Source organism: Gopherus evgoodei, chromosome 24, assembly GCF_007399415.2.
Source record: "Gopherus evgoodei ecotype Sinaloan lineage chromosome 24, rGopEvg1_v1.p, whole genome shotgun sequence".
Classification (NCBI taxonomy): domain Eukaryota; kingdom Metazoa; phylum Chordata; order Testudines; family Testudinidae; genus Gopherus; species Gopherus evgoodei.
The window spans coordinates 5972011-5985355 of NC_044345.1; the positions used below are offsets into that span (position 1 = coordinate 5972011).

The 13345-nt window shown below is 50.9% G+C and overlaps 1 protein-coding gene across 4 annotated transcripts in view; it reads right to left on the bottom strand.

The window, feature by feature from the left end:
• Positions 1–2362: 2362 nt before the first annotated feature.
• The window catches only part of SV2A (synaptic vesicle glycoprotein 2A), a 49964-nt gene continuing 38981 nt past the window's right edge, over positions 2363–13345 (bottom strand). For 2 of the 4 annotated variants that reach the window (XM_030542255.1, XM_030542256.1), the window contains 5 exons: positions 10953–11117; positions 10149–10282; positions 8007–8210; positions 6560–6719; positions 2363–3336 (listed from right to left, as the gene is read on the bottom strand). In XM_030542255.1, the coding sequence (XP_030398115.1) occupies positions 3153–3336; positions 6560–6719; positions 8007–8210; positions 10149–10282; positions 10953–11117 (847 nt within the window). In that variant the 3' untranslated portion in view covers positions 2363–3152. Of the gene's footprint in view, positions 3337–6559; positions 6720–8006; positions 8211–8575; positions 8665–8881; positions 8910–10148; positions 10283–10952; positions 11118–13345 lie in introns of those variants that run through there. The other 2 variants (XM_030542257.1, XM_030542258.1) reach the window with 2 other exon arrangements.

A 13345-nucleotide genomic window follows, 5' to 3' on the forward strand; every position in this document is an offset into this window, starting at 1 on the left:
TTTTGGTTCGGTGTGTGTCCAGCTGCTATGATTAGATTAATGGGCATCGGGGACCACACGCCTGTTCAGATCTTTGGATGACGATACAAAGAGACACATCTAGCTATTAAAACATGGAATTTGCATGGGCAATTAACCTACAATGTCACAATTAGTGGGCTTTGTTATGCAAATGAGTTATAAAATACAACTAGAGAACCATGACTCCCCCCCCCCCCGCCCCCTTTCCTTCTATCAAAGTTGCCCTGAAGTCCAGATTCTGCTCTGTTAGACTGGTAGGACATGGATTTACTCCAGATTTACCCCCAGGATAACAGAGAGCAGCATAAAGACATAGCCCAGTGCATTATGTTTTTAAATTAAGAATTGCTCTGTCACCCTGCAAGGTAGAGATCTGGTTTTAAAAAGCTTATTTCCTTCCACACCACCACTGGGGTCCTGCTGCTTGTTAGAATTCAGAGACAGGGCAGTGGTGGGGGTTAGATTAATTGAAGATCTGGGTTGGAACTCACTCACCATCTGGATTTTAGGCCAGCACTCTAGCACGTGCTTAAAACTGGTTGACCTCAGTGGGTGAATGTGCATAAACACTCTCCTGCCATCCAGGCGCAAGCCTCCTCCTTGGATAAGGCACCACGCATGTGTGTCTTCCAGTGCAAGGTCAGAACAGAATCAAGTATGTCCATCCCCTTGCCGACAGAAAGGACACGGCCGGGATCCTTCTCTCATGGTTTCCAAGCCAGGAGATGGGAAAGATGCCGAGACATCTGCCTAACATTAGCTGAGGTTTTAAAGAACATTTACATTCTAAGCTATGACCAGCCCCCAAGACAGCTTCTTAGCCTCTTGGTTCCTGGACAGTGCTGGCTTTATAGCACAGAGAATTTAAGGGCTGGCATGGGACACTCCGCTTGCATTGAAAAAAGTGCATTGGTCCTAAGGGGAGAAGGCAGGCCAAGCCGTGCTTCCACTCTGTGCCCATGGATGGCGCTAGTTGGCTGCTGCAACAAGATTGCTGTTCTCCATCCAATACCCACTGCTGCCTATCATGGTGAGCACTTTGCAACCCACAACAGGGTGTCTTTAAAATAGCCTCCTGCTGTCCCTTAGGACCTCTGACCTCACTGTGCCTTCAGCTGAGCAATACATTTGCCCAGCTAGTCCTGGTGAGCAAACTCTTTGAGGGATCTTACGCCAAGCCCCTGGCAGCACGCAGCACTGCCCCAGCTCTGCCTTACGTCAGTTAAATCTGCAGCAGGAAAGCAACAGCAAGAAAAGGCAGCCGGAGCTGGGGCCAGGGGTCTGGGCACCTTTGGGGCTCGGGTGTGGCCCATCTCTAATAAGCAAGGCGCAGTGCTTTGGGTGTTACAAAAGGAGAGCCCATTTGTGTGGCGCAATTGGGCCTTATGTGCTGAGTTCTGATCTGCCCTCCCCTAGATTTAGCTGCCCTCCACCGCTGGGGAGTTCCTGCTGGAGAGCATCCCAGGCAATAGATTTTCAAGGATCTTACTTCCCCTTTGGGAGCAACATAGCTGGGTTGAGCTAAGTGTAGCTTAGACCTTAGGGTCAATCAAGGAGCTGGGGGAAGGCAGAGAGACAGAGGGCGACAGAGCTAAATACACAAAATGCCTAATTGGAATGACCAGCAACCCACAGACAAGACCAAGGTTAGCAGCGCTCTCAGGCCAGCTGGGCTGCTGGCCTGGAGCAATGGAGTCCTGATCTACTATCACACCCTGCCCCACACTATCCCCCAGGCTGTGTTTCTGGATGGCCTTTGTGGGGAGGGACCTGGGGAGAATTAAAAAAAACCCTAAAACAACACCAAACAAAAGCACAATCCCTAAGCTTCAAAGTCGGATTTTCTCCCCCAAAACAGAAGAAACAGTGTTTAAAATACCTGAATAAACAATAATGAAAGAAACAGAGCATCGCTGTATTGTTCAGCTGAAATGGCTAATCAGAGGAGGGGAATCTCCCTGGATTAGTGCATGAAATTCGGTCCTATTACAGAGGGATTTCTGAGCGGATGTTGGTCCAAAGGAGAAAAAATAATGCTACTTTGCCCTCACATACAGCACCTTTCCTCCAAAGCACTCAACAGAAGGAGGCAAGTATCGTGATCCCTGTCTTACAGATGGGGAAACTGAGGTGCTCGGCACATTAGGACCAGCCACCCACCAGAGCCAAGGATGGAACCACTGCTGTGATACAGCCTCTGCCATGCCAATGAGATCCTAGACCTGCTGTCTGCAAAATGTATGAATGTCCAATACCACTAGAGTCTACAGGGGTGGATGCCAGCGGTGTCTGGCGCAGATTGGCCAGCGATTTGTGACACCAGCGAGACACGATGCGAGGACGCGTGCAGATCAGGATTTCAAATTCAGTTCACGTGACACAGAGGAACAACTTAGCTCTGCCGATTTGCTCCTGCAAACCTGGCTTAGAAGCCTGAAACGGAAGCTTTGTTAACACCTGAAATCGACAGTACTTTACATATGACTCAAAGGGCCCTGAAAAAGCAGTGGTGGGGGTGGGGGGGTTGCATTGCTCACCACACACCACAGGTGGCTGATGAAAAAAATAAACGAGGATTCGGAGAATATTACACAGCCAAGATCCGTGAGCACACGTTGCACGTACTACTAGTTTACACCCACGTGTGTGAAATTAAATGGTGCACGTGTTTACCAGTGCACACCCTAGGGCGAGCTCCACAAAGGGATTTCGGGTTTCTGCTGCATGGCAGGGCACCTAGACATTAGATGTCCCCTTTGAGGAGCTGGCCCTAGCCCCTAGCGTCCAGCTCTGATCAGGAGCTGGGTCAATTGGCAGCTGCCCAGATAATCCATTCACACTGCCGAGGCTGGGCCATTTCCAGCCTGAATTTAGTGCAAAGAGGTTCTTCCCCACCCCACCTTCTCAGTCAAGTTTTCTCCCCTCTTCCCAAACTGCCGCAATGAATAAGCCGATTCTCACACATGTAATGACACCAAAAAAAAGAGCGGGGAGGCTAGGAAGGAAGGAGCGGTTGGGGGGAAGGGAGCGAAAAAATAAAATAATCAAAATCAGAAAATAAGACATTTCACAGTGTCTAACAACTTGAATCTCCTGGGGGTGAGGAAATCTGGGGGGGCATACACCCCCACTCACTGCAACACCTGCCCACGCGTCTCCGGCAGCCTCAATGCTAGCGAGCTGCCCACAGCTAGCGCTGTCGAGGCCAGCAAGATGGGCACTGCTTTTGTGATGCCGACGAAGGAGGTGAAGATGCTGATGCCCAGGACGGCCGCCAGTTTGCAGAGAGCGTTGAGGAAGCCAAAGGCAGTCGTCCTAGAGAAGCAGGGAGAGAGGACAAGGTTACAGGAGATCTAAAGGGGTGTGGGGGGGCAGTAGGCTGGTGGGTGGGGTTAATGTCCCCTTTCTCCCTAAAAGATGGCGAACAAGCAGGGTCATAGCAGCGACGTTTCAGCCTCGTGGCCTGGGAATCTGGACACTTGTGTTCTGTTCCTGGCTCTGCCACTGATCTACTGCATGACCTTGACCAAGTCCCTTCCCCTCACACCCTTTCTCCTGCCTCTCTCTCGGTATATGTACAGCACCTGGCACAATGGGGCCCTGAGCTCAGCTGGGGCAGAGTGCTACCCATAACACCCAATGATGGAGAGGAAAGGATTTTTTTATCGCGCGCGTACACACACACACACTCTCTCTCTCGCGCGCGCGCACGCTCTCTCTCTTTAAAGCTCTGCTGTTCACATGTATTTTTCTATCAGGAAATCAGTCACCCCAGTGTATTTAACATCAATTACAGCAAAGCTACAGTAAATCTCTTCAACAACAGGCCCTGCATTCTAACTTTAGCTGCAAACTCTCCAGCCTGCCTCTAGTCAGCACAGGGGCCCAGCTTCCATTCCTCCCCCCACCCCCATCCGCTTAGAGAAACAAAGTCTAGTCCATTTAATGCGTTACTGCCTGGAGCAGCTCCCCAGTCCCTGCACACAGGCCACCTGCCCTCCTCTCCCTTCCTACTGTCTATTTCCAGCCTGCGGCAAGCTGCAGTCAAAGATCCCCTTTTCCTAGGGGGAGCAGCTCTGCAAAAAAACCGAGCACACATGCCTCAGGCACAAGCAGAGTCCAGACCACCACCTGGTGCCCATGCATCAGTGCCCCTTGCTCTCAGTGATGGGCCCTCCAGACAGCCAAGGCCCAAGCTGGAAGCTCTCTGCATCAACTGTGCTTGCGTGATTCCTCCCCTGCCATCAGGGGTGTCAACAGGAGGCAACTGCAGTGATTCACAGCCCCAGGTGAAAGGGATGTGATTCATGGCTTAGCCTGGAGATGGCGCCCTTGAGCCACTCTGCATTGACAACGCCTTGTCCTCCACATGTTCAGCCTCAACCCTGCAGCCTCGCCAGCCCCTACCATGCAAATGTGGATGTGCTCCCAGAATCCTTTGTGGGCCTTCCTCAAGCACAAGGGCTTATGGGGAACCCCTGGCATCTGGGGGGGAGGCAGGGACAAATTGGCAGCCCAGGGAGAGGGGGATGTCAGCCGGCAGGCTCGGCGTGCCAGCGTAGGCCTGGTCCGGCTAAACGATGATTGCTGGCTCCTGGGGATGTGGCAGAAGATCTTGACTCTCAGAGGGCTTGACTACACTCACACTTTACAGCACTGCAACTGGGGTGTGAAAAAACGCCCCCCTGAGCGCTGCAAGATACAGCGCTGTAAAGCGTCAGTGTAATCAGGGCAGCAGCGCTGGGAGCGCAGCTCCCAGCGCTGCACGCTACACCCGTAAGGGATGTGGTTTACATGCAGCGCTGGGAGAGCTCTCTCCCAGCGCTGCCGCTCTGACTACACTCACACTTCAAAGCGCTGCCGCGGCAGCGCTTTGAAATTCCAAATGTAGCCATACCCAGAGTCAAATTCACTCGTGCCGGGGCTCACTCTACAGTCAGTGCCCAAATCATAGATGAGAAAACGGGGGTACGGCAAGAGGAAATCACAGGTCTGTGCAGCCAGTTAGCAGCAGAGGTGGAAAAAGGACCCCCAGGAGTCCTGTGCCCCAGTGCTCTACTCTGTCCAGTAGACACCGCTCCCCATCCAGAGCTGGGACTAGAACTGGCTGAAAAAGTGAGAGGGGAGAGGGGCTTCATTTCTGTGAAAATTTGTCCAGTTTTAAGAACATAAGAATGGCCGTACTGGGTCAGACCAAAGGCCCATCTAGCCCAGTATCCTGTCTACTGACAGTAGCCAGTACCAGGAGCCCCAGAGGGAATGAACAGAACAGGGGCTCATCACGTGATCCATCCCCTGTCGCTCATTCCCAGCTTCTGGCCAATAGAGGCTAGGGACACTGTCCCTGCCCATCCTGGCTAACAGCCATTGATGGATCTAGCCACCATGAACTTATCTAGCTCTTTTTTGAACCCTGTTACAGTCTTGGCCTTCACAACATCCTCTGGCAAGGAGTTCCACAGGTTGACTGTGCATTGGGTGAAGAAATACTTCCTTTTGTTTGTTTTAAACCTGCTGCCTATTCATTTCATTTGGTGACCCCTAGTTCGTGGGTTACGGGAAGGAGTAAATAACACTTCCTGATTTACTTTCTCCACACCAGTCATGAGTTTATAGACCTCCATCATAGCCCGCTTTAGTCTTTTCTTTTCCAAGCTGAAAAGTCTGAATCTTATTAATCAAAATGTGCCCTCCCAAAGCAGGCTGAAATGTCAAAACTGTGGAAATTTTCACCGAAACAGGTTTAAGGAAAAATTCCATTTGGGAAGAACTGAAATGGAACTTGTTGGCTTTCCAGCTGCCCTCAGGAAAGGCTCTAGTTAATCTCTTGTGAAATTGACAAGTACCGTCCCTCCCACTGCTGGAGAGGCAGAGAGCCCTACCACACTGCCTCTCTGTGAACTGCCCCAGCTCTGGGCGCCCGAGACGGTGACCAGGCAGCAAGTGTGAAAAATTGGGATGAGGGTGGGGGGTACTAGGCACCTATAGAAGACAAAGCCCCAAATATCTGGACTGTCCCTATAAAATCGGGACATCTGGTCACCCTAGTGCTGGAGAGGTGCTGCTTGTCCCACTGAGCTGGGGCAGGGGGAGGCAGGGGCACCCTAGTCTTTGCCTCTCCATCCCCTGGACCTGGCGTTCAACAAAGGTTTGGTCAAATCTCTGCCTGATTTGGCTCAAGATTTCACTCTGCCCAATTGGCATCTTCCAGCAAAATTAAGTTTAGCTGGAAAGTTTCTGACTGGCTCCTTGCTTCTGCTCTAACCACTAGACTCTCCTCCTGGGGCTGGGAATAGGAGCCAGGAGTCTTGACCCCCCCACAGTCATTCTGGTCTAGCCATTGGACCACCTTCCCTCCCCCCCAACATGCAGGGTCCTTCAGGCTCTAACAGGTATATATCGTTACTGCATCATCTTCCCAAAGCTACCAGTCGAGGTGGTAACCCACGACTCCTCCTTCTCAACCACGTCTCGACTGAGCATCCCAGGCTCAGGACTTGCTCTGCCTTGGGTAGATAATGGAGGAAGAGACTTGTACCTTTTGTCGGAGGGGTAGAGCTCCACCGTCAGCACGTCCAAGGCGTTCCAGGAGGCGATGCTGACCCCCCCGAAAAGGCAGAGCAGGGCGATCATGGCTGACTCGCTGTTCCCGAACGACAGGAAGAAACAGCTGATGCACGACATCACGCTGGAGCCGGCTGCAGCAGGACAAGGAGAGGCATGTTAGACTGGGGAGGAGGGTGTATCCGCAGGGACGGGCCTTGCTGGAATCATACCTAGTCAAAGTCAGCATCACCTGCCTGGTGCAAGAACCTTTCCCTATGCATTAGCCTCCATAGTTCAGTGGTTTGCGCATTGGCCTGCTAAACCCAGGGTTATGAGCTCAATCCTTGAGGGGGCTGCTGAGGGATCTGGGGCAAAAATCAGTGCTTGGTCCTGCTAGTGAAGGCAGCGGACAAGACTCAATGACCATGGTCCTTTCCAGTTCTAGGAAAATGATATATCTCCTATTATTATTGTCCTGCCAGGCCTCCTGACTGTCCTCTCCACACAATCCAGTGCAAGATCCTTCTCTTCTGCAGCCTCCTTGCCCTACCCACCAGCTTCCTCTTTGCTCCTTTGTTCTGCCAGTGAAAGAGCCACCGACTCTTCAATTCTGCCAGGCCTTCCAGCTACGAGGCAGCTGGGGCAGCTGGCCCGAATGGTGCAGGGTTGCAAATCCTAGCTGTGCCCCTGCTCTGCAAGGAGAAATTTCCCCTCAGTGCAGGTCAAGGAGGAGAAGGCTCATTGGCAACAGCTGATGCCTATGGACCAAGACAGTCTAGCTCAAGCATCAGCCAAGGAATAGAGCCAGCTGGGAATTTTTCAACTCAACTTCCACCCCCCCCCCCCGCCCCAGGAAAATGGAATCATTGAATCTGTTCGTGGGAAAGGGTCAAATCTGATAAATTTCCCCGTTCAAACCATTTGAGGAGTTCTGTCTTTCAGCTTAAAATGACTTTCCATTTTGAAACGTTGTTCGGGTATGATAAACACCCACAGTTTCAAAAGAGACGAGGTGGAAATAAAAAACAAACATTTTGAAACGATCGAAATGTAACGTGTCACCGACCGGATTCAGAAAGAAAACATTCCGATTTTCAGTTCGCGACAATTTTTAAGATTTCAAATTTTTGTCCCGAATCTGGATGGGGAGAAATTTTGAAATCTCAAAAAGTCTCACAGGCTGGGGAGATCTTTACTTCCCAGCTCTACCATGCAACCAGCCTAGGGATTCTGTTAAGGGGTGAGACCTTCTCTGGCCAGTAGGGGGCAGTTGCAACTTCAAGCCACAGGGAAGCTGGATTAAAGGGGCAGGGATCAATTTTTGTTCCTGCAGCCAGGATCTACAGGGGGATCAGTGCAGAAGGAACAGGCTATCCCTACCCCTATGCTGCCACCACCACTTCTCTTGCCAGTCCCCAGGCAGCATCCCAGCCCCTCACCCAGCATCCGGAGGCGCCCGATCTTGTCCATAAGCAGGGCCGAGACAATGTTCCCTGGCAGCACGGCCAAGGTGCCCAGGAAGCTGACGAAGTAGATCATGTAGGCATTGTTGTCATCGCTGAAGTCCAGCTGGCAGCCTTCTTTGTTGTGCAGGAAGCTGCTGTTGGCCATTTTGGAGTTGATGAATTTGTACTCGAACAGGTCTGTGGAGAGGGAGATGACGACACTGGACATGGCCTTGCACGAAGCTGCAGAGCAATTAGCAAGCCATTTTCCCCTCCCACTAAGCAATGGGGGGTGGGGAGGCAGATGGGCTGAGATGCAGCCACCTCTGGGGCGGAACACGGCAGCTGCTTAATGGTTGGACAGCAACATTGCACAGGGTTTGCACACCCAGCACCGAAAAGCAAACAACTTCTCATGTGCAACACGGCTGCTGTTTAGCAGCCTCACAGCAATGCTGCGCAGCTGTCACTCGCCCACCACTGAAAAGCAGCCACCTCTGGGACAGAGCGTGGCTGCTGTTTAGTGGCTACACATCAACGCTTCACAGGGATCGCTCACCCACCACTGAAATGCAGCCACCTCTGAAGTGGAACACAGCTGCTGTTCAACAGCATGAGCAGAGCTGGAAGTGGAGATAGAAATGCAGGGGAATTGTAAGCCACCGGGATGTAATTAACCAAGTAACCAAGATGAACACTTTTCTGTTTTGCAGACCAGCCCAGAGATTCTTAATCAACATAAACAGCCGGGTGCCTGGGTTTTAATGGTTAGGTCCAAGCTCACCAGAGGGCAGAATGAGTCAGTGCGGCATTGCAATAGGGGGAGGGTGGGACACAGAGGTCCTGAGTGGTCATTTGTTCTCGCACACCTTGGAGTGGCATCTGTCCCAGGTGAAGATGGCTTTTTTTGGGGGGGAGGGAGGTAAATTTGCTCCCCCTTCGACAGCATTTGTTGATGCCTTTCAGAAAATACATGGGTTAGCAGCTCCAGCTGCCTGATCTCTCCTTGTCTAGGGCTCCCCTCCAAAAGCCCATCAGAGTCTATTCAGTGCTGAGTCACCGCAAAGCAGCTAATCAGCACAGCCCGGAGAATATTTAGCAGCAGCCTCACAGCAAGTGCAGCAATTTTAAGCCCCGCAGAGGGCAAGGTGGGGAATTAAAGCCCTAAACCAAAACTGCCCTGGCCCAATCCTCCACCCTGCACCTTGCCCAGCCATTTCCACTGGTGCAAAGTGGTTCCCGGATGCTGCCTGGTAGCTTTCTACGCCCCCTTTGCATCAGTGTGTTTATATGGCTGCAGATGGGAGCAGGGCAGTGGAGAACCAGGCCCCCTGTTTGTTCCCCCATCACGCTGGTTGAGACACTGCCCTTCACTGACACCCCCCCTCCCCAAAACATCACAGTCATGTCGCTTGCCCACCTCTTCGAGGGACCCCAAAAGCAGCATCTGCACTGGTTAGGCTAGTGAACACAAGGGCTATTAATCCTCATGCTCCATGGCACAAGCTGACCACCAGCTGGCCAGTCAGGAAGGAACCTCCCCTATGAGGTATACTATTAGCCAGCAAGGTCCAGTGTTGGAGATTTCAGCCTGTCTCTAAGGGCATGTCTACACTGCAAAATACAGTGTGTTCTTAACATGGGTTAACTAACCCACATTAGCTAACTCAGGTTCAGATAGAAGTAAAGACACGACAACCTGGCTTTTATCTGGGCTTAGTATTTCAAGTTCAGTCCCTGGCTTGAATTTGAGCTGCTGACCCAAACTGCCAGGTCTGCACTGCTATGTTAACTTGAATCAGTGACCCCAAGCTCAGAACGCACCTTTGCAGTAAAGACATAATCTAAAAGGCAGAGAGTCAGCGTTGCCCAGTGAGTCTGGTACTGTCTCAGTGGGTCTCAACCTATTTATCATTGTGGGCTACATCCAATGCCTGGGGATTGGTCCTGCTTAGAGCAGGGGGTTGGACTAGATGACCTCCTGAGGTCCCTTCCAACCCTGATGTTCTATGATTCTACAATTCGACTATGGCCCTGTGGATGTCACATGGGCCGCAGCTCTGTGTTGACTGGGCCAGGTTGAGAACCATGGGTCTAGATGGCCCATTGACTTGTTACAGGGCAGCAGGAAGTTACCTGTGTTGTAGAAGACAGTGGAGATGAAGGAGCAGTTTTTGAAGAAGGTGTTGCTGGAGGTGATGTCTTCGAAGTAGCACTCCTCAAACAGGGAGTCCTCAAAGGAGACGGATTTCAGCTTGAGGCCGATGAACCTGTCAGGTACGAACCCGGGGACTGAGCGACCCAAGAGCGATTGGGATAGGAGGTGTGGGTTCCCTCCATCATGGGGGAACAAAAATGGTTTCTGGACCTTGCTAAGCCAGACACTGGATGTTCAGAGACCCCTTCTGTGCAGTGAGTTTTGTGGGTCTCAGTTCAGTATCCACGATTGGGAATTAATTAAGTATCTGCAATTGGCACAGCAGATAACTCAAGGCTTGCATGGACTATGGGGGTACGTAAAGGCAGAGGTCGGTGTGTGGCGAGGTGAGGGTCAAGCTTGCCTTCTTGATGTTCGTGCTCTGGATACACAAAGGATCCCAACCTCCCCGGCTGCACTCCTGGTGAGGTTCTGGCTGCATTTCCTCCAGCACCTATATTTATTCATGCAGCCCTCCTCCCCTCGAGCCCAGAGACCTCCTCCCGGCACTGCCCAGACTAGCTATCCCCCAGCGCAGGCACATGCAGCCCATTCTCTGCAACCACGGAGCCATGTTAGACCCCTGCAACTTCCCAGTGTACTCAGAGGCTCTGCCCAGTACAGGACAGCTGGTTGTTTTCCCGCGAGCACATCCCCCCCGCCACATCTCGACCCATCTCACAAGGGTCAAGAGGGCTCTTGCTAATTGCCCTGAGGGTGAGGAGGGACGACCCACCACTCACTTGTCGTTGTAGTATTCACCGTTGCGGTGGATCTGGTTCTCCAGGGTGAAGTTGAAGGTGAAGTGCTCCACCTTCTCATGGGTGAAGAGCTTGGTACGGGAGGCATATTCGATGTTCTGTAAATGCTTGATCATATCTGGGAACCAGACGGTCAAGCCGTAGTAACTATTAGAGAGAGACAGAGAGAAAGAGAGAGATCAGTACTTATTGTCTGTAGTGCCTAGGAGTCTGAGTCGTGAACTAGGCCCCCATTGTGCTAGGAGCTGTACATTGCTATTGCTATTAGGTGCATTATGGTAGCTCTAGCACCCCAAGTCATGGGGCAGGAGCCCAGTGTGCTAGGAGCTGTACGAAGAAGGAACAAAACTCAGACTCTGCCCCAAGGAGCTCACAGTTAGTGCTGGGTGGAAAATGGTTTCCTGGGACATTTCTGAAAAATGTTCCTGTCTAGACTCAGGATGAAAAGATGAAATCTCAAAACTTTTTCACAAACTGAAAAAAACCCTGCGGTTCAGGTCAATCAAACTGCTTCGTTTTGATCCTTTTGAAATGCTTCATTTCCATGTTGACCTGTTTGTTTTTCTTTTTTTTGAAACTTTTTAAAAAGTATAAATTAAGTTAAATTTCCAAACAAAAAGTCGTTTCTGACTGGAAAATAAATGTTTGGTTTCAAAAAGGTTGAAACATCCCGTTTTGATCCTTCTGACTTTTTTTCCCCAGCTGGGCAATTCATCAGCTCCCCTCTTTCCTGCAGAACAATTCGGTTTCCATGAATCTGCAAAATTATTTTTGCATAAAAACATTTCTCGGAAAAATCCCCAACCAGCTTGATTTACAATCTAAGTATCAGACAAGGGACCCACTTCTCCTGAGTCCCAGTCCTGGGCTCTGTCTCCAGCGTGTGCTGGATCTGGTGCTTAAATCTCAGGGCATCCTTTCCCAGTGCGCTGCCCTGACAGCATCCATGCTCTGCCGGCATCCATTCTCCATGGACCATCTTGTCTTTGGCCTCTGTGCTGAGGCTGCTAACAAGGGGCTGGCTGAGACTAGTGATCCCCATCCCTAAATCTGGGCTCAGACCCACCAAACCTTTCCCCCAAACATTTGTTGCTCTCTGCCATCCAATGGTGGATTTGAACCAGCCACCTGAAGGCCCCAGAGTTGCCCCAGAGAATGGGAGGAGGTCTCTGGGCTCGGTGGGTTGTGGTGGTGGTGGTGGGGGATGATCATCAAGAGGGCAGCCCTGTAGATTGGGATCTTTTGTGTATCGGGAGCATGGGCACCAGCTGGGCACCAGCTGGGCATGCTTCCCCCCCCCACCCCCTCCACACACCAACCCCTGAAGCATTCAGATGAGCCCCTAGCTGACTGTAATGGTGGCTTAAAGACAGCAGGAAAATGTACTGACCCCTGCATAGCTTGGGGCTCGTGGGGTGATCAGAGAAAAAGGGGGCAGAGAAGGGGAGAAAGAAATGGCCTGTCCTGCAGCGATTCTCATGGCAGATTCTCCGCATTGAGCTCCATCCTTCAGCACCAAGGACAACTACTAGAGTCCAAAGTCTGCCTGAAGTCCTTCCCAATACCACTGCAGGGGCTATAACCCAGGAGTCCTGACTCTGAACCCGTCACTGTAGTCACGAGAGGAGATTCCCTCCCAGACACAGAACCCAGGAGTCCTGATCCATCCCCAGCTCCAACTTCAGTCACTGGATCATGCACCCGCCCTCTGCCAACATATGGGGAGTTAATAGGCTTTCTTCTTAATGTTCAAAAAGAGGATAGATAGATAGATAGATAGATAGATAGATAGATAGATAGATAGATAGATAGATAGATAGATAGATAGAGAGGGTGTCTGGGGATAGATAGATAGATAGATAGATAGATAGATAGATAGATAGATAGATAGATAGAAGGGGTGTCTGGGGATAGATAGATAGATAGATAGATAGATAGATAGATAGATAGATAGATAGAAGGGGTGTCTGGGGATGGATAGATAGATAGATAGAGGGGGTGTCTGGGGATAGATAGGTAAATAGATAGATAGATAGATAGAGGGGGTGTCTGGGGATAGATAGATAGATAGATAGATAGATAGATAGATAGATAGATAGATAGATAGATAGATAGATAGATAGAAGGGGTGTCTGGGGATAGATAGATAGATAGATAGATAGATAGATAGATAGATAGATAGATAGATAGATAGATAGAGGGGGTGTCTGGGGATGGATAGATAGATAGATAGATAGAGCGAGCACCCTAGAGAAGCCAGCTGACTTCTGTGGGGCTTGTGATGTGACCCAGCCCTGTATGCTTTCTGCTGGGCTACAAGCCCCCTTTGACAGGAGCCGGCCTGCCCTGTTACACAGCCCCATTGCTGAGGTGGC